Source organism: Pygoscelis adeliae, unplaced genomic scaffold (genome assembly GCF_000699105.1).
Source record: "Pygoscelis adeliae isolate BGI_AS28 unplaced genomic scaffold, ASM69910v1 Scaffold38, whole genome shotgun sequence".
NCBI lineage: Eukaryota > Metazoa > Chordata > Aves > Sphenisciformes > Spheniscidae > Pygoscelis > Pygoscelis adeliae.
In genome coordinates this window covers 10,948,129-10,970,600 of record NW_008825614.1, presented here as the reverse complement: position 1 = coordinate 10,970,600, position 22,472 = coordinate 10,948,129, and the positions used below count along the sequence as shown (strand labels likewise).

The following is a 22,472-nucleotide window of genomic DNA, read 5'->3' as shown; positions in this document are numbered from 1 at the left end:
TGAAAAAAATTGGCCATTTATTTCTGCTTTGCCTCTCTCCCTCAAATCAATGATGCAATTTTCCCTCTCACCTGTGAGCAGACCCCTCTCCTAGGAGAGCTCAACAAAGCCTTCCTGAAGCTCCAAATGAAAGCAAGATCGATTGCTTTTTAGCCAGTACCCTGCTGACTCCCAGACACAATTCTCAGGGGCTGACCAGGCACATGTTCCTCTCCCAGAAGGAAATGTTAAGCAAGTAGTTACGCAAGCTCGGGCCTGGAAACCAGTAACCATTCTCCTCCCTCCCACTCCATGAATGTGAGTGGATCGAGTGAGGCAGTCAAACGCTTCCCTCACTACCTTTCCTGCCCCATGTCATCTGCACTGCTTCGCCAGGTAACACCTCTTCCTCTCCCTTCCCACACTCACTCTTTCGCTAGCTGTTTAGAAGCAAAGGAGTTTTTGAGGAATCCCAGTTATCCTTACGTTTCACCCTTAACCACTTCCACATCTAACATTCATCCTCTAAGACACCTGGTTTAGGAGAGGAATGGTGCCACAACTCCCTTTACGCCCCCACCAAACAGCATGCTAGCATTGGCTATTACAAAGTGCTTCTTGGTGCTAGAGTACTAACACCTCCTGTAGCACACGGACAGCATCAGGGGAAGAATAGAAAGCACAGCACCTCTCAGTCCACAGTGCCATGTACATTTTTTTCATTTAAGGTTTGCTGGAACCTCTCTGAAAAGGAGGCATCCCTAAAGACAGAGCATGACTGGCAAGTACTGTCCCCTAGCTGCAACAGTAATGGAGAAGAAAGAGGGAAGACATCTATAGCTTCATCCATCCCTACTGCCCACCAAATATAACCGAGAGTGATTACATTCACCAATAAAAGGACAGTATCAGGCAGATGGCCTGCTCCCAGCACAAGCTGGGGAAGTTGTCCAGTGCCAGCTCAGGTGTTTCAAACCATGATGGCTCTTCTCTGAGGCACCCTATACTTTCTCCTGTGATCTCCTACTCTAGGATTAGCCAGGCCAAATCCCACTGACCTTAGAAGATATGCCAAAAACCTTCACCTGAGGTGGTACAAATGCAGGCACACAACACAGAAGGAATACACACCAGTCTACAGAATTAATTTATTTGTTTCTGAGCAAGAGGACTATGAAAAAAAATATTAAACCACTTCAATCCAACTAATCCAAATTCCATCAGAAAATTGTATCAGAAATAGTGTGGCCAGCAGGAGTAGGGAGGTGATCGTGCCCCTGTACTCGGCACTGGTGAGGCCACACCTCAAATACTGTGTTCAGTTTTGGGCCCCTCACTACAAGACAGACATTGAGGTGCTGGAGCACATCCAAAGAAGGGCAACAAAGCTGGTGAAGGGTCTAGAGCACAAGTCTTATGAGGAGCAGCTGAGGGAATTGGGCTGGATTAGCCTGGAGAAAAGGAGGCTGAGGGGAGATCTCATCGCGCTCTACAACTACCTGAAAGGAGGTTGTAGCGAGGTGGGTGTTGGTCTCTTCTCCCAAGTAACAAGTGAAAGGACAAGAGGAAACAGCCTCAAGTTGCACCAGGGGAGGTTTATATTGGATATTAGGAAAAATTTCTTCACCAAAAGTATGTACAACTTAATGTGAGGTATTTAAGACGTGTAGATGTGGCACTTAGGGACATGGCTTAGTGGTGGACTTGGCAGTGCTAGGTTGGACTTGATGGTCTTAGAGGTCTTTTCCAACCTAAACGATTCTATGATTCCATCACATGTGCAGGCTCCTAAAAGTGCATGACTGTTATGCATGTACAGTTCAAGATACAGTTGCATGTGTTAGTTAAAAAAGACAATATACCATATTGATACTGAAAAATACATGGAACGCCCCCCCCCCATGTTCAAGTGTCCTCCAGCAACTTTATTTCTACTGCTGGGGAAACTGAAATTACTCCAAGGAGTCAACCTGGTGTTTTTAAAGAAAGGAAACATGAAGGGATGGAGAGGGCTTGTTGCCAAGGATTTCAGGGGCAAAGCATTTGAAGCAAGGTAGCATTCAGACCTCAACCTCCATTTAGGTAGTGTGTTACTGAGTGGCATTTGTTTGAAAGGCAATTGCAATCAGGACAGGAGGGGTAAGTGTTAATGAAATGGCCCTCAGAACCCTGCACTCAGACAGCCAAAAACACCATCAGCATCTGAACCTACCCCGTGCCTATCCTATTAGTCATTGCTGTGTTATTTTGCTCTTGGTACTCTTTTCTGCTTGAGAAACCCCTTTAGTTAGATTCAATGTGACTTTGGAGTTGCAAAGAAGCAGGAGGCATACAGCAACAGTCCCTCCCCTTGGGCAGGATGCATGCTTCGGGACAAGTGAAAAGGGGGCCTGCAGAAGAAAGGAGAATATATCACCTGCCTTTAAATCCTGGGCACTGAGCCAAACCAACCTTCTCCTCCCAATGCTTTTCTTTGGGGAAGTAATACATGTGGCAGATTAAATCTATCTAGTGGATTATCTCTTAATCCATACAGACTTTTATTTTTAATCTAAGCAGATATTAAAGCCAATCTTTCAGCTGCTTTGATTCAAGCTTTCACATTCTTTTGTCCCTGAAATCTTTTTGCAGTCAAGCCCCCTGCACCTCACTCCCAACTTAGATCTAATTTCTCCTTTCTCCTAAAGCCCTCATCCTGCTACCTTGAGCTCCTCTCCATTTTAGAGACAACTCTCTCCCAACACCCACAGCAGGTCCCAGGGATGCTTCCTCCCACCTCACTGCCTCCCTCGCTGGCCCCATATCCTCTGTCCCATCTGCAGCCATGGAGCAGACCACTTCCCGTTATCTCCTTATAACTCCTCTGATAATCCTTACATTCAGGCGGCTACTGAAAGACCTCCTCTACCGTGTCTGTGTCTGCTCATGGGGGAAGAATTACTGTTCTCTTATTCCCATAGGAAAAAGATTTGAGGCATTAGGAATTTGGCATCCAGGACACTGGACACTGTCTGTCAGTTGTCAGCACTGGCAATAACACTGTATTTCTAGGAGGGTCTCCAAGCACTCCACAATGCCAAAAAGGAATTGTGATTTTTATCATCTATATTTGCTAGGGATCAGACAGCATCAGAAAAAAGTTTAAAATCAGAGCAGGTTTCAAGACAGGCTGACAGACTCACAGAAAGGTGGCTGAGCAAGACAGAATTCAGCTGGAGGGAAGCATCACAGCAGAAGGAGACCCTTTGCTGTCCACGTACACATCACCCAAAAGTGACAGGGATGACAAAACTTGGGAAGTGGGAGAGAGAAGAGGCGAGCTCCACACCAAGGTGAATGAGAAAGGCGAGGCAGCAGAGGCTGGGAGCAAACCTTTCTAGAATACCAAAGAACTTCAATTTCATGTCTGAAGTACAAAAGTAAGCGATCAACCAAGGAGAAAGAACATTACAGAGCAGAATAAGAAATGAAGTTGCACAGGAGGATAAGGCAGCCGAAGTATTAAATTACTTTTTCCTTAAAGGAGGACTGTACACATCACAGCAAGTCAGGCTTCTGGTCTCCTCCCAGCCCAGGCTCCAGCCCTGAGAGATAGCAGGGGGATGCTCAGCATTGCTGTTCTAAACTTCAGGGTACATACAGTAAATTTGTTCTTAAACCCTTGGCTTTTTGCCTAAAAGTCAAGCTGCTTTTTTTTTTTTCAACAAAGCGCGCTTTTATTAAATTCCTCCCTTACTGCAGGAGTGTAAATTAGAAGGGACGGAGTTTATGGTTCTTGTATTTTATTACATCCCCAGACTCTCCAAGTGGCTGGTGCTGGAGCAGGGTAACAAGGGAAGATAACAGTGCTGGCTGCCATTCATCCTTCCACAGCACTGGTGCCAAAACCAGCATGATACCATTACTGATGAATGAGATATCATTAAACCACTAGGATGAGGTTCAGTGGGTTATCAGAAGTGAGACCACCACTGGCGAGTTGAGGAGAGACTACCTCCCAGGGGAGGGGAGACATCATCCCATGATGAAAGCAGCAGCAGAGGGTGGTGCTGAGGGAGCTGAGTGTCCATCTTTCTTCTCAGGCTACCGAGCCCCTTCCTCTCCCGCTTCTTTCCTGGGACCCAGAGACACGTCACTGCTCTCTTCTACTTGTATGCTAAGGAGAAGAAGAAAATCTCAAACTTTCTCAAGTTTTAATTTGTCTAACAGTCTTCTTGAAAAAAGGCCACGGGCTTTTATGGCTCCTCAGGCTGATAAAGTGACGGGGAAACATCAATGCATCGCCCCCAGTACCCATAACTCAGGGCTTTGATGCACAATCCACTAGACTGAAGCAGGTCTAGAGAGCTAGGCTAGAATATCTAAGTGTGTTCTGGCTGGCTAACAAAGGATAATGTTTTATGAGGCACTAGAGTGTGCTTTACAAACAGCCTTACCGCATATGGATGTTGCTACACACTGCGGTGGGCCAGCTCAGAGTTCACGCAGCAATGGCCGGCACAGTCAGAAACGGACTGTGAGAAGCCCAAGCCCCACTCTCCCCACCCCCAGGCAGCGCCTCTGCCCCAGCAGCTGGCAACATCGCAGGATCGAGATGGAGAGAGCAAAGGAAAGGCTGCTAAGACATTTACAGTTCACAGTGATCCAGGGAGGTGTTCAAAGCCAGTTCACAAAGCCAATTCGCCTCAAAAGTTTGAAAGGCAAAAAGCAAAAATGTATGCTTTTATAAAAAGCCAAATACGTTCAACCACTCAAAGAAAGATCAACTTGTTTGCTTTCTGCTCTTCTCTCTCCTCCATATTTAAGCAGTTTTTAAAGTCTTACTTTGTGTCTGAGCAAGTGTAATCAGAAACTGTCATCATACACCATCTCTGACAGAAAGAAATCCCAAGTGTGATAGTGTAATCAACGTTTCTTCCTTCATTAAGGGTTTGAGTATTATACTAATTAATGTTTATCGCACTTTGATTGCTCCTTGAGCCTGATTTGCAGGTGTTTCAGCATTCACATATTGCCCCGCTCCTGTGATGCCAAACGGCTTTTCAGATTGGAGAGTGATCAAGGTTGCCAGGTTATCCTCAGCAGGATCTGGCATACATCACTCTCCACAGGTCATGGTCTTACACAAAAATAATTTCATTTTGATTTTTAATCTCTTGTTTCACAAGGTACTCACACTACTGTGAATTATGTTTATGTAAAACTGGAAACTTAGAATTTTGACCTATCATCACAGCACCCTTCTCCCTCTTCCCCTGCAGCTTGTTCTCCTCCCCCAAAAAGCAGCTTTTCTTTTTTTCTTTGCCTTTTAAAAAAAAAAAAAAGTCACAAACAAGTTCTTCTTTAAACTTCCAACCTTTTTACTTGCCTTCCACCACTGACTGATCTGAAAGCGGACAGGCTTTCCTTTTTTTTAGACGAAATATATACTAAGTAGAAAGTCTGTGTATACTAAGTAGAAAGTCTGTGTTTGCTAATAAATTCCACAATTAGATCTTCTATTTAAACTACACAGGCTACTTTTGGTCAAACTACTTCTCCATTAATAGTGTTAAGATATATAAATACAACAGGTTCTACCATCATGGTGACAACTTTTGGGAAGGATGCTCTAAAAGAAGTAATGGGAAAAAACTGGTTCTTCTACCAGTATTGCTGGAGTTTCATAGGTGACCTTTTGAGTTCCTCCACTGGCAATGTGGGGGCAGATACTGAACAACACCATGGAGCTGCTTCCCAGAGCAGCAGCCACAGAAAGAGTCTTGAGGTATTAGGCAGCAGATGCTGTAAGTACTATTATCTATATAGTCTTCACTCATCCTTGCAAAATCCTCACAAGTATTTACTCACTGAAGCTCGATCTTTTGTAGTAATAGCCTTAAGCATATTTTTTTCCTTTTTCTTTTTTTTTTTTCTTTTTATATATCACTATTGAAAGGAAGGCTAATCCTGTTTGGACAGAATTTTATGAGACTGTCAGAAGTAAATTTTATTTCCATGTTGCTTGAAGTTATAGACCAGATTTGGCAGATAGCTTGAGAAGGTGTTTTGGCACCTTGTAACCTTAAATTAATCAACTGTGTACACAAACATTAGGTTTCTTTTTCTCCCACCAAAGCTCCTTTCTTAGAATAGCCAAAGATGTTCCTCACTGTCCCCACAGAACAGAAAATGTCTATCACCACACAGAGTCACAGGAAATGTAAGCAGTGGAGAAATGCCCAGGTGACCCTGTGGTGAACAGTATTTGGGGGTAGGGAGAGCTAACACCTTTAAAAAGGTCTCAGGTTCCTCTGGATCCCCAAGTGTAGAAGAAACTCCTTCCCAGCCTTCATTTGGGCACAATGTCTGATTCTACACAAACAACGCTTCTGTTGTACACTTCACTCTTAATCAGCATTACGCTCTACATTTCCTATCAGCAGTAGTCACAGGAGACAGATCAGCCTGGATTTAAATGTCTGATCTGTGCCTTCTCCCAGGTGGGGTTGGAAAAGAAATGCATGAGCCACCAGCCAAAACGGATGTTTCTTCAGAGCTTCACCTGAAGGCAGCAACAGCAGGGACTACCACTCCCTGCTGTGGCTACCTTCCACAGGAGCCTCCCCAGCCCGTTTAGCCTGTGCCTCACTTGAGCCAAAGACGCCTCGCTACATCGCCATAACGTGGGAAGGAAGAGTGACATTTGCAGAGCCTTCCTCCCCACTGGCAAGGCAGTCCATGCTGACTCAACATTGCAGAGCAAGAGGAACGCCTGGTTTAGAGCAGAAGATCAGGAAGTTCCTCTTTATTCCTAGCTTTCCCCCATACCTTCCAAGTGGTTTTAAATCAGTTTTCTTGACCAAGGTAAGTAGCACCCAGTTGCACACGTGTGATAAGAACTGATTTAGTGAACGTCCCTAAAGGTTCTACTACAGGGCTTGCCCTAATGTAAGGCTGAACATACCAGGTAAGCTGAGGTCCCAATCATTCATTGGAATGGAGGCTTTTCATACCAACACGGCACGTAGCACAAATACTGCTCCTAGTCTGTTTATCTCTGCTGCCAAAACAGTCATTGTCACCAAGAATAAGAATGCTGATCAAAACATGCCTGCCTCTAGCGCGGAAAATGATTCCTTGTGATAGAAGTTCAAACTCTAATCATTCTCCAAGAAAAGCATTGCTTTTCTTCGCGTTTAATCAAATATCATTAGAACTTCATAGCTTTTCACCCAAAGATCTCAAAGCAATTTCCAAGCGTTAAGTCTCAGTTGCTTGTGACACCAAGAGTGGAATTGTTTGTCCCCCATGACAAAGGAAATCCGGGGAAATTCACAGTACAGTCCCAGCAGACCAGATTTTTCAGTCCGTCATTCACTGATTTGAACAATTTTGCTTTAATTCACAGGAGTTAACACATACATTTCAGTAGTCATTTTATTTTCAGTTTTACTGAGTTTAAGACCACCTGTGTGAGTACTTCTATACTCTTCAGTGCCTCCCCATTGCCAAATCTATCCCACTGCTGCTCTCTAGAATAAACTACGGCCAGCAAGCACCGATGCAAAACACTGACCATTCTCTCCATCACCACTTCTTTCTCTGGATCCAAAATATACCCTCTCCCCACATTTAAGACACAAGTTTGAAGGTAAAGGTTTTTGCATTGGCTTTAAATTTTCCCCACTTCCCAGTAGCTAATGGCAATCACACAGAACTTTACTTGCACGCTACAAGTTGAACCCTCCAGTCCCCTCTTCAATAACAGATACTTAAGAGCTATCATTTACAAGCTAGTAATTACACAACAGTCACCAACTGAAATCAGTCTCTATAAAAACCACTGAACTGCACAACTGGAGTTGAATATTCAGGAGAAGGAAAGCCTAACCAAGAAAAAGGACTTGCTACCATAAAGCAGTCTGTTTCATCAACTGTGAAACCCTCAAAGACAACTGCACTTCATCTCTTCTTCTTGTAACTCTCAGTTCCTTTCTGACTTCCACCACGTAATAAGGGTCTGCCTCTGTGGTCTTTCCTGACTTTGTCCTGACCTACTGAGGTTGTCATCAGATACCTGGTAAATGACCTAACTAGCTTTTGAAGGATGACTTGGAATATCCAGGTCATTTTGTTTTGCTCTCAGTACTGTGTTTCCGCTCATCATATTTGCTGCAGCGATCGCTGTACTTTCAACAGCTTACAACTCAATCAAATTTCTTCTATTCCCTTCCACTCCTCTTTCAATTAGATACTTCTGCCCATGCAAGCACTGCCATTTGCTGCTTCTGTTCAGCAATGATCCTCCTCAGCATCTTGTGAGGATCAGTGCCGATTCCCAAGATTCCCACAAAATTTTGCTACAATGAAAACAAGCCCAACCGTATAAGATAACTGTTTCTGAGAAAGCATATCAGTCCTTTGCTAGTTATGAAACCTCATTGCTAACTACATCTTTTCCCTTTCTCACCCATGCTTCCAATTTGAACTTCTTCTCATAACAGATCCTTCTCTTTCAAAACAGGTCTCCTTCTCTTAAAGGAAAGATTTCTTTCTGTATTTTTTGCAAATGGAGCCTTTTATTTCAAAATATTTGCTCTTCAGAAACAGAGGTTGTTTAGTGTTATTTCTTCATTTTCCTACAATCAATTGCAGTCACGCTCAAATCTCAAAAGGCACCTTCTATGATATGCCCATCAACAAGCTAATTTGAGCATAAGTGCTTCTTTAACAAATGAGAGTAACTCTTTATGACACGTTATCCATCTAACACCTTTTCTGAGTGATTACAGCGCTTCTTACTTTCCTAAGGGATTTCTAGTTATTTTCCCCAAAAAACTTTGGGGCCCAGGCAGAGATTTTTCTAACAGCATCAAAGAGCAGATGCCTCTCGGCTTGGACTGACAGCTGCTCTGTCATTTCAATGAAACAGTCTGGGGCACATCAGTGATCAGACATCACCTTTAGACTGGTTCTAGACATAGGATTTCATTTTCCTCACTATCCTTTTAAAACTCATCTTCCCCACGTAGTGACTCACAAATAGTCATTAAGAATGGAAATACTAGCTTCACAATAATACCAGTACAAATTTGTACAGTATACTTTTCAAACCTCCTTCCCCAGCCTAAAACTGCCAGGACCGTAAATTCATAAATTTTAATAGCCTAACCACTCACCCTGTGACATACTCACACAATGTTCTCACGGACCAATGCCTTTAGCAACAGCTAATCCCCTCATCCCAGCTAAAAGTAAGCATGAAGCATAATGAAGGGCATGATTTTGGCTGTGGGGTTGTTTGGGGTTTTTTCGCCCCCTAAATCGCCCACGTGCTAGAAAGAACAAAGAAAACCCTGCCTGGTGCTCAGTGACCCAACAGGAGTTGGGAGCTTCTCACCCTCCCTCCCTCAAAAAAGTCACACAAAGTCTGAATTTGTTCTGGAATCAACAAAATCCAGGATGCCACTGTCAAAAGTATTGTTGTTGAAGCAAAACCAAAGAAACCCAGTCATTGGGCCAAAGTGACAGAGAGAACTGAACTGTGGAGACCATGAACTTTCTAGTTTCTTGGTGCTGAGCTACTGGAATGACCGCCGTGTTATATATATTTCATAGATAATTTCCTGCTGCACTACCACAGAGCAGAGGTGAAACAGCTTTACCTTCTCTTCTAAAAGGAATGTCCTGTTATGCCTCTTAAGCCCATCAAGCATATCTTCTTATTCAGCTTTGATGGTAGATCTAAAATGAAAGTCCTAAAAGTAAAATAAAACCAGGTATTTGCATTTTAAAATGTGTATTAATCCAGAATAAGGATCATATTCTTGGATAAATTAAGAATGGAATCCAACTCAGAAGATACTAAATTACTCACCTGGGTTCTCTTTTTAACACACTTTAACATCCAAATCCTTCATCCCTGGCTCCAAAAATAATTTTTATTACCTCCTCTCCCCTAATGGCACAGCATGGTGGATTCCTTCAATAAAATGATTGTCTGGAGGATTTAGATGGAAGAAAAACAAGAACTCCTTCATTAGCATCTGCAAATGGATCTGCTGTCTCCAAAAGCCCTGCTTTGTCTTAACTGTCAGTTGCATTTACACCCAAACTCTAATCTACCCCATTTGGAAAAGCCCAGTGACAGCACCATGGCTAGTCAGAAAGAAGGACCATGGAAAGAGAATTTAATCCACCAGTCAAGTATGAAGAACAGACCTTTGGCACTGGCGTTTCCTCCCACATCTCTCCCTGCAGTGTACACACTCCCACTTATATAGGGGGGAGCCTGTAATACCCATTTCAAGCCACTCAGTGTTATTTTCCAGACATTTTTCTCCACACTAGATCCCTGATGGAAGTCATGCCTGTAAAACAAAGTGACTTATTTGCATCTCTTCCTCCAGGGCTGACTGAGTAGATAAAACTCATCCATAGGAACAGAAAATGACTCCAACACGTGTGAGAGTCCAGCGTCTGAAGCTCGTTGAGAAGGTAGAGCTATCACTTTGTATAAGAAAAGAATGATGTGGCAATTGTGTCAAGAAGAGTGGGAGTGGGAGAATCTGACGATATTGCTAAACCTACAGGCTAAGAAACTAGAAAAAAAAGGAACATTTCTTTTGCTGTGAGGCACACACTGACTTGTTATGATCTGCTTCTCCTTGGATATTTCCAGAGACTAATAGCTACAGCCACTTGGCTGGTTGGAAGGGAATGTCTCTGGATGGGGCAGTTCATAAGACCTTTTCCAAATCTGTTAATTAACAGCCACCTCCTGCCCTAGTTGTTTATAGACATGACTTATTGCTGGACAAAAACCTCAGCCACTGCATCTCCCATCAAGTGGATCTGGATCCTTCCAACCCACAGCCATCCCGAGTACTTCAAGGAAAGGAAGTTTACTCAGCTGCGCAACAAGCAGAGTTTCTGAGTTTTCCTGGAGAACTTTCTTAGGGCATCACAACTAGAGAAGTACTCTTAACACTTCTATGCTAAAGCACTGCAGCCATGAGACCTCTTTGCATTAGTCACTCACAGCTGTGGCCGGGAGGTCAGACCCACCTCTGCTCTCCGGGCAGCTCTCAAGGCCCAGGTCACTGCCTGGACCCTGAATTGACACTGACATCCCATTAACCTACTGAGGGACTGGCACCACAGCTGTTAGCAAAACACAGCCAGAGACACACTGTAGCCCAACTCGTCCACCCCCTACCCTCTAAAACTCATTTCCCTACCACACCTTCCCACCACACTCACGCTGAACTGCTGTCTTCCTCCAACCCAATGCTACCTTTAAGGCACCCCCAAACATTTATGAATACCATGTACAGGTGATTCACATGTTAGCATCTGTCTGAATCAGGTAGAAACCCTGAAACAACATTCAAGAGATGAGCCTAGAAAAGGTGTCAACATGCCCATGCAGCTCTGGCTTCAGAATTAACTGAAAACAAACATGCAAAGGTGAACGCTTGGTCCAATGGTAAAGACTTGCATTGCTCACTGGAACAAGTCTTTCTGGCACGTGGTAAGGACAGATCACCACCACTTCCATCCCCTGCCAAATTTTTTGACTTCTTCCTCAAAGGGCTCTCAATGGTCTTGCTATGCAGAAAGGCCTGCTTTAGGGTTCAGTGTGGAATTCTCTTCTCACATACCTTTAGACCATTATGGATACAACATCACCATTATTATTTCTGGATATGTTACTCTCATGCTCTAGAATATTAGAACTTTCAGCCATTTAAAACCTCACTGCATTAATGCGTCAGACAGTATTTCTGAAGTCCATAAGCCTCCACAAGCATCAGCTGGTTCAGACCCTGCTGCACTCGGCTTCAAAGAAGGTTATTTCACCGCAGTTGCATAGTGCTTGGGCTCCAGGCTATTCACACACTACCTTTTCAATCCAGAAACAGTTCAGTAAGCAAAAAGTTACATCTTGTTAATAGGAGAGAGGTCCTCTTGGGCTTCCACCTCTTAAAGCAGTAAAAGCAGGGTAATTACACCTCTGTACTTTTTGTTACAAGATAGCTCATAAAAGTTTAAACCAATTTATAGCAGTTGGGGGTATACAAAGTGATCCATTCTTCAACTTAGTCACAGCTCTGTCCTCAAATTGACTGTGCTTTAAAATAATCGTTGGTAAAAGAAGGCACTATTTATCAAGATAATTACTTCTCACCTCCACAAACGGGTCTAACATTTGTTTCTTTTGCCTCTTCCTGCTACAGGCTATTTCCATAGATGGTTTTGAAACTGGCTTTATCTGTTTTGGAACATGGCCTTTGAATAATAAACAATGGTAGCTACTACATGTGGCATCTCTCGTGTTAAAATCAAAGCTCTTTAAACATTTTAGAAAAGTTTTGCTGAGCCACAGGGAGTCTATAGATGGCAGTAAATTGATTTTAGCCTACAGACACATAAAAATATGAACAAAAAGCAAAGAAAATTAAGTCAGAAAGCCACTATGAACTGCATGTGATTGGACCAAATTTTTTTTTGAATAATGATTTTCTTCAAGATGCAAAGTTCTGCTGCATGAACAGAGTCTGCACAGCAAGAAGTTCCTATGCTATCAAGAAATTATTTTTATTAAGCATGTTAAGATTTATCACAGACTCTTCTGGGACACCTCTTTTCAAGAAATCCAACTCATACAGTTGTAGACAGCAACATCCCTGTTACAAATATCAGCATTGCCATAATCAATCCTCTCTAGAAGCTAAGGTAGGATTTCCCCTTGCTCATGACCAAAGAAAGAAAATAAACCAAATACCTTCAAAGCAAAGCCCTCCTTGAAACAGCAACCTGGCCTCCCTCTGCTCTCTTTCGGTATCACTCCTCCACTCTTTGAAGAGTAACAAACCCTCCTTCTGAGAATGGATCTGATCTCCCCAGAGTTGCAAAAGCAGAATGAAAGTTGTCCAGAGAGGAAGGAACAGATTCAGGCCTCAGGATGGTCAAGCCACAATGCATATTCTGCTGAGTATTTTATCAGCTACCGAGTTGCACTTACATAGGTAGGTGCATCCTACACTTCTTCCTACTTTCGAATCTCTTGGCTTTCTCAGGGAGTCTGTCTTGTCCTGTCTTTAAGGACCAGGGAGAGAATTAGCTCACCAGAACTTGAAAGCTGCTACTCAATATTGAGTTTTCTCCAACAAGGAACACAGTACAAACAAGAGACTAACCTGTTAGGGTTAAAAAAAACACAGACTAAAATAAAACAACAAACCACATGTACCCAAGTTACCTAAGTTTCTCCCTACTGTTTGCCTTTCCTATTGCACATGCCATCTGTTTTGATCAAACTGTCTCACATTTCCACTAGATATTCCACTACCATGAAAGGCCTTGTAAAGGCCTTGAGAATCCTCTCAAGAGCTCCATTAAGTCTGAAATTGAAACCTGCCTCCTTTTGCTAAGCAGCTTTGAGACCAATTCCAGAAGTGGGAAAACACCTCTCCTGCAACTTTTGCATTTTCCTTCACTTTTTTACTACTTACAGCAAATTGATATATCAGCAGTTTAGCATGATTGCACCTAAACCACTCATTTTATTTTTAGTGACTGAGGATGTGGGTAAGGCTTGTATTTCCTTTGTGCTCCTGGATGGCCATTTCAGCATCCTGGACACAATATTCCATCATTTTCTTTTCAGACGTCGAATCAAGCACTAAGAGCCCTTCCTCCCCACAGAACGTTTTCTGTAGCTACGGCAAACTCATCTCATGCTTTGAGAAACATTTTGCATTAATGCCGGCACTGAGTCTTTTAGTTATTCATTAAAATGTACCACTTAGCAGACTTGCTATTAGGTGTGAAAAGTTTAAGTCTGCTTGGAGGAGGATATTGAAGGTGAAGCACTTCAATAATTTCTTTAAATTTCTCATTTTAATCTATGCCAAAGGCCTTGTTAGCGTACAGAAGGCTACAGTTCTCTTATCAAGTTCAAGACTGCCTTTCAATCACTTAAGGCAGAACAGATTGATCATCCTCCTTCTGGGGGAATGGGATTCAAAGATAAACAGACCACTAGTGAAAGAAACTGATGTGGAAGAGCTGTTAGTAGACTTAGAGCAAGGGCTTAAGTAACCATCACTACATTTCAATGACAATGACACAAAAAGCATCTTGCTTGCAGAATCAAATTTAGCATTCTGCTCCTCTCCTTCAAAAGATACATTTAATCTCTGGAAGTCCAAAAGACACAGACTTTCAGCACTTTCTGAGATGAGCAAGAATCCTGTCTTGCTAATTCTCCACTATGTTTGTTTCATTTTGAAGGAATAATCTTTTAATGACTTAATAGCATTCAGTCTCCTCTTTCCTACTATTCCCATTTCATTTCAAGCTATGATAGCTCTATCTGTGCCCCTTCCCACCTGCTGCCCTGCTCCACAGCCTGTCAAGGCATCTGAACTGAGCCTGGGCCTCAGATCCCACAAGATTTTAAGCTTAGGGATTTTAGCAGCACCCAGAAAGAGCTGTAATCTGGACTTCTGCAGAACAGTCACTATCCCCCCGCCTCTTTTTGAGGGCATAGGATGCTTGCTACTGCCAGTTGCCACCAACCTTTCAGGCATGCTGATCCAACCCCCATATGTTGCCTCCTAAAGTCTTCCCAATAGTTTGGGAACTTCTCTCAAGCTACATCTTTACAAGCTTTCAAATTTAGCTTCCAGAGGAACATGAGAGCTAAAACAAATGAGTGGTTTCTTAGAAAGTGTGTGCTACACTTAAAAAAAAAAAAAAAAAAATCCACATTACTTGGACATGCCTCTACAAGAATAACCAATACCTGCAGGCAAAATTCCTCCTTCTGTCTTCCCCATGCTCCATGTCCTCATGTCTGCAGGACCATCCACTCACTCCTTTACCTCACTGTTTCTGCTTAATCTTCCTGGCAGTGAATGACTGCTCCTACAGCCCGTCAAGAGAAGGGTCTCCGAACGAAACTAGACCTAGCATCCTCTCTCAGATGGCCTCTGGGACAACTTCAAAGTACCACAAGGTGACTTGTTGCTTAACAAGAGCCATATCACTCAAATTAACTGGAGAAAAATTGATGCCCTGTGCTACAGCCAGCCTCCTCGTCTAAACTCACCTGAATGGTGACCCATCACAATGGAGCCCTCTTGACAGCTCTCCTCCTAGTAAGATCAAACCCTTACAGCCAGCAGAGGAACAACTACAATGCAGTGTTCAAGCTCCAAGCTGCACCCCAGAGCCACAGTGCACAACAAACAACACAGTACAGTTTGCAGCAAGACCCTTCTTTGCAAGTTTCCACGAACATTTAATAATACATTCCACAGACCTCCTAAATCAAGTACATTCTTATGGAGAAATTCAGTCACCCATTTCCATTACTGATCATCATGACTAATCACAGTAATAACTTTAAAACAAGGAGGGGGGAACAGCCAAATGCACCTCATGATTAAGGTTTTGTCTGCATTTTCAATTTCAGGACTACTTGCATCTCAACCCTGCTCCTGTCCCAAACATCCCTTAAGGCTCTGCTGCCCAGACAGCCCTCCTTACCTTCCTTAATCACACACTTACCAGACTTCCTCCCCATGCTTAACAGCATTTCTACAGTGCTTCTGTTTTCCAGCTACCGCTTTCAGAAGTGTGGGTCTCAGTTAAACCTTTGTTTAATATTAAAGCCCTTTTCAAATATTTAATATGAAATTAATTTGAATCCAATTGGGGAGGAACAAGGAGGATATGCCTGTTTAGGAAAACACTATTCCAGACAAGCGAAAGACACTGAATAAAGATCTTTAAAAAGATCAATCCAGAAATTCTTCCTTAAACTGAAAGAAACACAAGGATGAGAAATTTTGTATACTGGACAACTTGTGGTTGGATTACAGGCAAAGGAGACCAGGACCTTGATAACAACATTCCAACCCCAAGTACTTGTTTTCTTTCTACTGCTATAACACTCCATGACATAACCTCATAGGCAATTTTCCACAAATCTGTTATACAAAAATGTACGCTCTGAATAATGAACTGACATATTAGAGGTTATTAACATCTCCTGGCAAAAAAACCTCTCAGAAATTGAGAAATCCCAAAGGGCAAGCCTAGCTAACCAGGGGGGCATCTCAGGAAAGCTAAAGCCACCACCTATCTGAAGTACTTATCACAACAACATTCCTGTAAAAAATTCCACAGCACATGATTCCAACACAAGCTGTCACCCAGAAAATGCTGGTAATGATGAAACAAATAGATGAAAGACTACTGGTTAATTGAGTGTTTAAATTGGTGATTCTGCCTCCTGTGACCTGTATCAAAAGCCCTTCTTAAAAGTCCAGGAGTTAAACTCATACAGATATTATGTCAGATTGGCTATGTTAGAATATTTATGTTTTAAGCAGTAATGATATGTATTAAAATCTCAGTAGCTACAGGCAATGAATCTGATCTTTACTGCAGCTTCCACAGCAGATTAATTACGTGAATTCAGTTAACATACACAAGGTTAAAACTTCCATTACTCCAAAACACAACCCTGGAAGGTACGTGCAGCCTCTTGATCTCCTCACAGTACTGGTATCAGCACCAAGAGGACAGAACTTCTTAAGAGGACGGGGCTGTTGACGGCACTGACCTAAGACATCAACCTGTACCGCCCAGCAGCCAAAAGCCTGCCTAGGTCAGCGCCCTCCCTCTGCAGGATGTGGTACTTTGCTGTTCTCTGTGTGGAAGAGGCCGAATGGGTCCCTGCTCCCAAGGGTTAGGAATATGACAAGAGAGGGATGCTGAGCTACTCCCTGCTCTTTCCTAGTGATTCCAGATCACAGTCCAGGTGCACTGTCAGCAAGATACAGAGGAGGTTTAGCTGCTATGGGCTGCTAGACCTACTCTCCAAGGCTGTTCCCAGTGCGTCTGCTCTGGGTCTCACCTATAGTTTACCTGTTATTTCACACCTACACATCCCTTGATTCTCTACAAACTAATGAACTCTGCAAAGTGCCTCATTCACCGTGTACCTTGCCACAGTTAAACTTAATAGCAAGTCGGCTTGCTTGAGAGCATTTGGAAGGAAGACAGCTTGGCAGAGACTTCTCTCATGGGTTTTTTCCCAGATTCCCCAAACCAGGGGGAAGGGGAGGAAAGCTGCTTATCTTCTTTCTCCCAATTCTCCAAATGCAAAGGTGTCTTTCTTGTGTCCCCCTGAGAAGACTGAATCCACGCTGCTGGTTCTGCACAGCCACTAACTGGCCCAGGGAATATTTCTTCTACAACCACAACAGTATCACAGCTGCCTTCAGCCAGTTTCCAAATAAAGAGAGAAAAAGCTCACCTTCCTTGCACAATGGATGGACATGTTCATTTTAAGAATTCATACTCAATTGTCATGTCAGCAACAACTCAAAGCAGAAGCTTTGACCAGCTAACATGGAAAAAAGATTTGGTTGTGGAAAGATTCCTCTTTCCATAGAGAGTAAGAGAGACTCTTTCATTCCACCTTCAACAAATTACAAATCAGCTTGCCGCTCTCGAAAGCACTGTACCAATCCAAGTGCTCCCACAAAACAACCCCAGAACATCTGCATCTTTGTAGTACTGAAGTAATGAGTTTGACACACTCAGCTGAGTCTGCCATACTGAACAAGTTTCCTCTCCATCAACATTGCAAGCTGCTGTTTTGCAGATCAGAACAGCCAGCTTCCCCAGATAAGGCAGCTCCTTCCTGGAAATGGAAGATAGAGCTGCCTTATCTCAGGAAAGGGAAGATAAAAGGTCACTCTTCACTAAGTGGCAAAGTTCCCACCTTGAAAGCTTTGCCCCTTGATTGGCATGGAACAACCAAGGTCATGGAACTTTTAATCAGATGCCTGCATAATTACTAAATCATTATTAATTATATCAGAGAGCCGAGACCTCAGAGGAAAGGCAAAGCAAACAAAGAGCCCAATGAAGCCTCCTCTGTTGTTGGAAAAAATTGGTAATTAAAAGTCATGAGTGCACCAAAGAGCGAGGGAACAGCATCACAGTCACTGTTCAGGACTCAGGAGTGACTTGCATACAAAACAGCAAGCTTGTCTCCCTGGGGAAATTACAGGGTACTGCATTACAAAGCAGCGAGTAGGATGAAAAGGAAAAAAAAAAAAAAACAAAGAACCACTCCTGTTTTATCAATAGCTTTATTTGCCCCACAGAGAGGGACAGCACTACCAACCAGTCTCAAGTTTAAGAGATGCCTTCCACATGTTTCTGGCAGCTCTAGAAAGCCTTCTCCCAGCCTTATATCATTGTCGTGGTTTAACCTCAGTCAGCAACTGAGCACCACACAGCCGCTCACTCACTCCCCCGCCCCGGTGGGATGGGGGAGAGAATCAGAAGAGTAGAAGTGAGAAAACTCATGGGTTGAGATAAAAACAGTTTAATAATTGAAATAAAATAATAATAATACACAAAGCAAGTGATGCACGATGCAATTGCTCACCACCCGCCAACCGATGCCCAGCCAGTCCCCGAGCAGCAGCCCCCCCGGCCAGCTTTCCCCAGTTTATGTGCTGAGCATGACGTCACATGGTATGGAATGTCCCTTTGGCCAGTTTGGGTCAGCTGTCCTGGCTGTGCCCCCTCCCAGCTTCTTGTGCACCTCCAGCCTTCTCAGTCGGCAGAGCACGGGAAGCTGAAAAGTCCTTGACTAGTGTAAGCACTGCTTAGCAACAACTTAAACATCGGTGTGTTATCAACATTGTTCTCACCCTAAATCCAAAACACAGCACTGTACCAGCTACTAGGAAGAAAATTAATTCTATCCCTGCCAAAACCAGGACAATCATGAAGGGTTCCCATACTGAGAAGTGCACAAAAGAATGAGACCTTGTGTTCAACATAATCCAGCCTACACACACCCCTGGCCCTCGCCCAAACAAAGACTATTCCAACGAAAAACCTTTATTTGCCTCAATGACCTGAGCTCAGCCTTAGTGACTACCCTTTCCCCAGAGGCTGCCCTTCAAAGTATCGCTATCAAAAATCGAAGAACTTCAGTCTGCCCTCAAAAAACCCAAAAAACTCAAAAGAAGAAGGAATGCCACGGTCCTGCTCACACCATAATAAATCAACCTATATAGTCATGATCCCCACTGAAATCAAAGCAAGTGCTTTTGCTAATCAGGCTATTAGAAGATAAATGCTTATCTGTTTCTATACCAATGATATGATATGCCATCTCAGGGCGCTGAGATATCAAAGATGGCATCGGGTGAAAGAAGGCACCACGCTATCTACCATCATTTGTAGGCAAACACAATAATCTCTCTGATCTGCTATATAGGCAGCCTTTTAGATCCAATCCTAAAGATGACCATATGCAAGAGGTGGCATGTCTGGGCCGGATCCCTGAAGAGATCAGTTTAGATGGATGATGAGACTGTGGCGAGAACAGACACTCCCATGCGCTCAGCCCTCCCAACATACAAAAAGAGCAGTGCAAAACACCAGAATCTCAAAGAGAAGAGTTTGTAAGTCCCAGAGATCAGAACAAAGAGACATTTTCTACTCCACTGCTCCAAGTACAATGGCTCAAAAAGACATATCTTCGAGACACTCTAAATAAGAAAGTTTCCTATTTAAAACATGAACAAGAAAGAATAAAGGATAACTGCAGCAGAAGCAGTAATGCAATTTGTGGGAGTCTGCCACTGAATAAAAAATTAGTAACAAACAACCTCTGGCTGACTGCAGCCATTTCATTATGCTTAACTTTGACAGACCCAAATCCAATAAACTTCTATTGAAGTGCATCTGGTCTTTATCCCTTTACTGAACTTCCATTGCTTGCCAATGCAATGCCCTTTCACTGCTGCAACCTTATCACAGCACTCTGTTTCCTATTGCTGAATGCTAAGCCCCCAACCCCCATGTGACAGCACCGTACCTGTTGAAGATATCGCCTGACACCTTTTGCAGATACTGAAGTGCATCTGCCACCTGCTGAACAGCCTCCTCCCTGCGTAAGTCTGGTTGGATCAGGGGAACTGAGTACGTCTGCCCTTCCAAAAAGTGCTTCTGGGCTACGGTAGCCATTGTGCCTAAAGGAAAGAGCAAATAGGTCATTACAGTAAACACACTTCCATTTTACCACAGCTTTTATTCAGGGACTTCCACTCTCTGCTTCCCTAATTATTTTAGGAAAGCGTTTGCAACAGAATCGGTGAGCTGAGGAGAAAGGCACAAGTAGTAAGGTTGACATACTGGATTTTTAATAAATCCAAGGCAGCTACAGTGAAGTGGGAGTCTCTTGCTTATCTGGGTGCTCTTGGGAACCATGATTTTATTTTTAGCATGATACTTAACAAATCTCCGCTCAGTACTGTGCTGAAAACAAAGACCACACTTTGGAGCAAAGTCAGTTCAGGGTGGTGATACGACTCGTCAGAAATCACCCTGTCCCCTCCTCTCATCTTCATACTCCAGATGGATATATTTCAGGTCATTCAACCCTATTAGCAAAACGCAGTATTTCATCTTACATTTCTGCTCCAAGAAACACAACCACCGCTACCCTTCCAAGAACAGCAGCTATGAAATTACAGGGTATGCATGTGCACACACGCCCTTGCTCCAAGTAGGTTAATGAGAGTTCTTCCATTCTGAGACTCCCAGGAGCTGCTCGTTGCTTCTGGTGACTGGATTTTTCCTTAGTAACTGTCTTGAAAGAAGCCTCCTTATTTTAGGATCCGTTCACATATAAAACCCGTTTAGGTCACTGAAATCTTTCACTCATGTTCAACACATGCACCAGAGCAGTATGCATGCTCCTGGATGCAGCTGGGCCCATACCACTGCTCGATAGTTCAGCCAGGAGAAGGCTATGTATCACACGTGTTTCCATCCTGCCAGCCTTGCTCACCTCTCCCTCAGCAATTCCCAAAGAGTCTGCCTCCCATGTTTTTGCTCACAAAAATAACAAAAAAGTTCCCGGGACACAGAGGAGGGTATAGAGAAGAAATCCATTTCTCTGAGCACAGTAGAAATTGTAACCCCGCAAATACGTTACTGTTAGGACAGCCTGATTAGTGAACCAAGTAGAGTGTCCGTACAATTTTCTAATCCAAACTCTGCCACTAGGCCTACACAACTCCCTTCAAACTTGCTTCCTCTGTGTGTCTTGCTCATTCAGACTGTAAAAAAACACAGTCTACAGCTGCTTATTACAGAGTTTCATCACGCAGAGTGCTGTACATCCATATAAGAAAATATTCATTAAGCTGAAGAGAAGCAAAACAACGGAGGATCAAAAAGTAAGGTATCAGAAACAGACAGAGACATCTCAGGACACAACACGTTCCCTCCATGGTACTTGGAGGTCTGCAGGAGCTAGTCCAGGGAGCACTGCTGTGTGCAAACGGTATTCCAGCCTGTACAGCAGAGCAGGCAGAGAATAACATAGAAACAGAGCCTATACTGGAGAAATTCACAAAACAAGAGCCTGAAGAGATAGTTACAGCATAAAATGACTGTTTAATAGGTGAAAATTAGAGGGTACTTCACACATTCTTTAAATTCCCTATCTTTCTTCACAAAATGAAAAAATACCAGATTAGACTTGCCTGCAGCCATTCCTGTATATTTAAGAAACACCATCCATCCTCTTCGAATTTGTCCTTTCTGATCCTACCACAGCAGGTTAGGAAAGACTTTCTGTAAATGTGATGTGGCTGTTGTTTTGGTTTGTTTTTTTTTTGGGGGGTGGAGTGGGGTTGGTTGGGGTTGGTTTTTTTTTGGGGGGGAGGGTGTTTAATAATGAATCATATGAGAGGTAAGAGAAGGAAGACAATTGGAAGACAACTTCCTGACACAGCTGGTAAGTGAGCCTACCAGAGGAGGTGCCTCGCTCGACCTGCTGTTTACAAACAGAGAAGGACTGGTGGGAGATGTGTGGTGGTCGGAGGCCGTCTTGGGCTTAGCGACCGTGAACTGGTAGAATTCTCAATTCTCGGTGAAGTAAGGAGGGGGGCCAGCAAAACCGCAACCATGGACTTCCGGAGGGCGGACTTTGGCCTGTTCAGGACGCTGGTCGAGAGAGTCCCTTGGGAGACAGTCCTGAAGGGCAAAGGGGTCCAGGAAGGCTGGACGATCTTCAAGAAGGAAGTCTTAAAGGCGCAGGAGCAGGCTGTCCCTGTACGCCGCAAGAAGAACGGGCGGAGAAGACGACCGGCCTGGCTGAACGGGGAGCTTTTGCTGGGACTCAGGAAAAAAAGGAGAGTTTATCGCTTGTGGAAGAAGGGGCAGGCGACTCAAGAAGAGTACAGGGATCTCGTTAGGTCGTGCAGAGAGGAAATGAGAAAGGCAAAAGCCCAGCTAGAACGCAACCTGGCCGCTGTCGTTAAAGACAACAAAAAAAGTTTTTACAAATACATTAATGACAAGAAGAGAGCCAGGGAGAATCTCCATCCTTTATTGGATGCGGGGGGGAACATTGTCACCGAGGATGAGGAAAAGGCTGAGGTACTCAATGC

At 43.5% G+C, this 22,472-nt stretch overlaps 1 protein-coding gene across 1 annotated transcript in view; it reads right to left on the bottom strand.

The window, feature by feature from the left end:
• WASH1 (WAS protein family homolog 1) overlaps positions 1–22,472 on the bottom strand; it is a 48,365-nt gene that overhangs the window by 14,230 nt on the left and 11,663 nt on the right. The window contains exon 3 of the mRNA XM_009332901.1: positions 19,889–20,042. Within this exon, the coding sequence (XP_009331176.1) occupies positions 19,889–20,037 (149 nt within the window). The 5' untranslated portion in view covers positions 20,038–20,042. The remainder of the gene's footprint in view (positions 1–19,888; positions 20,043–22,472) is intronic.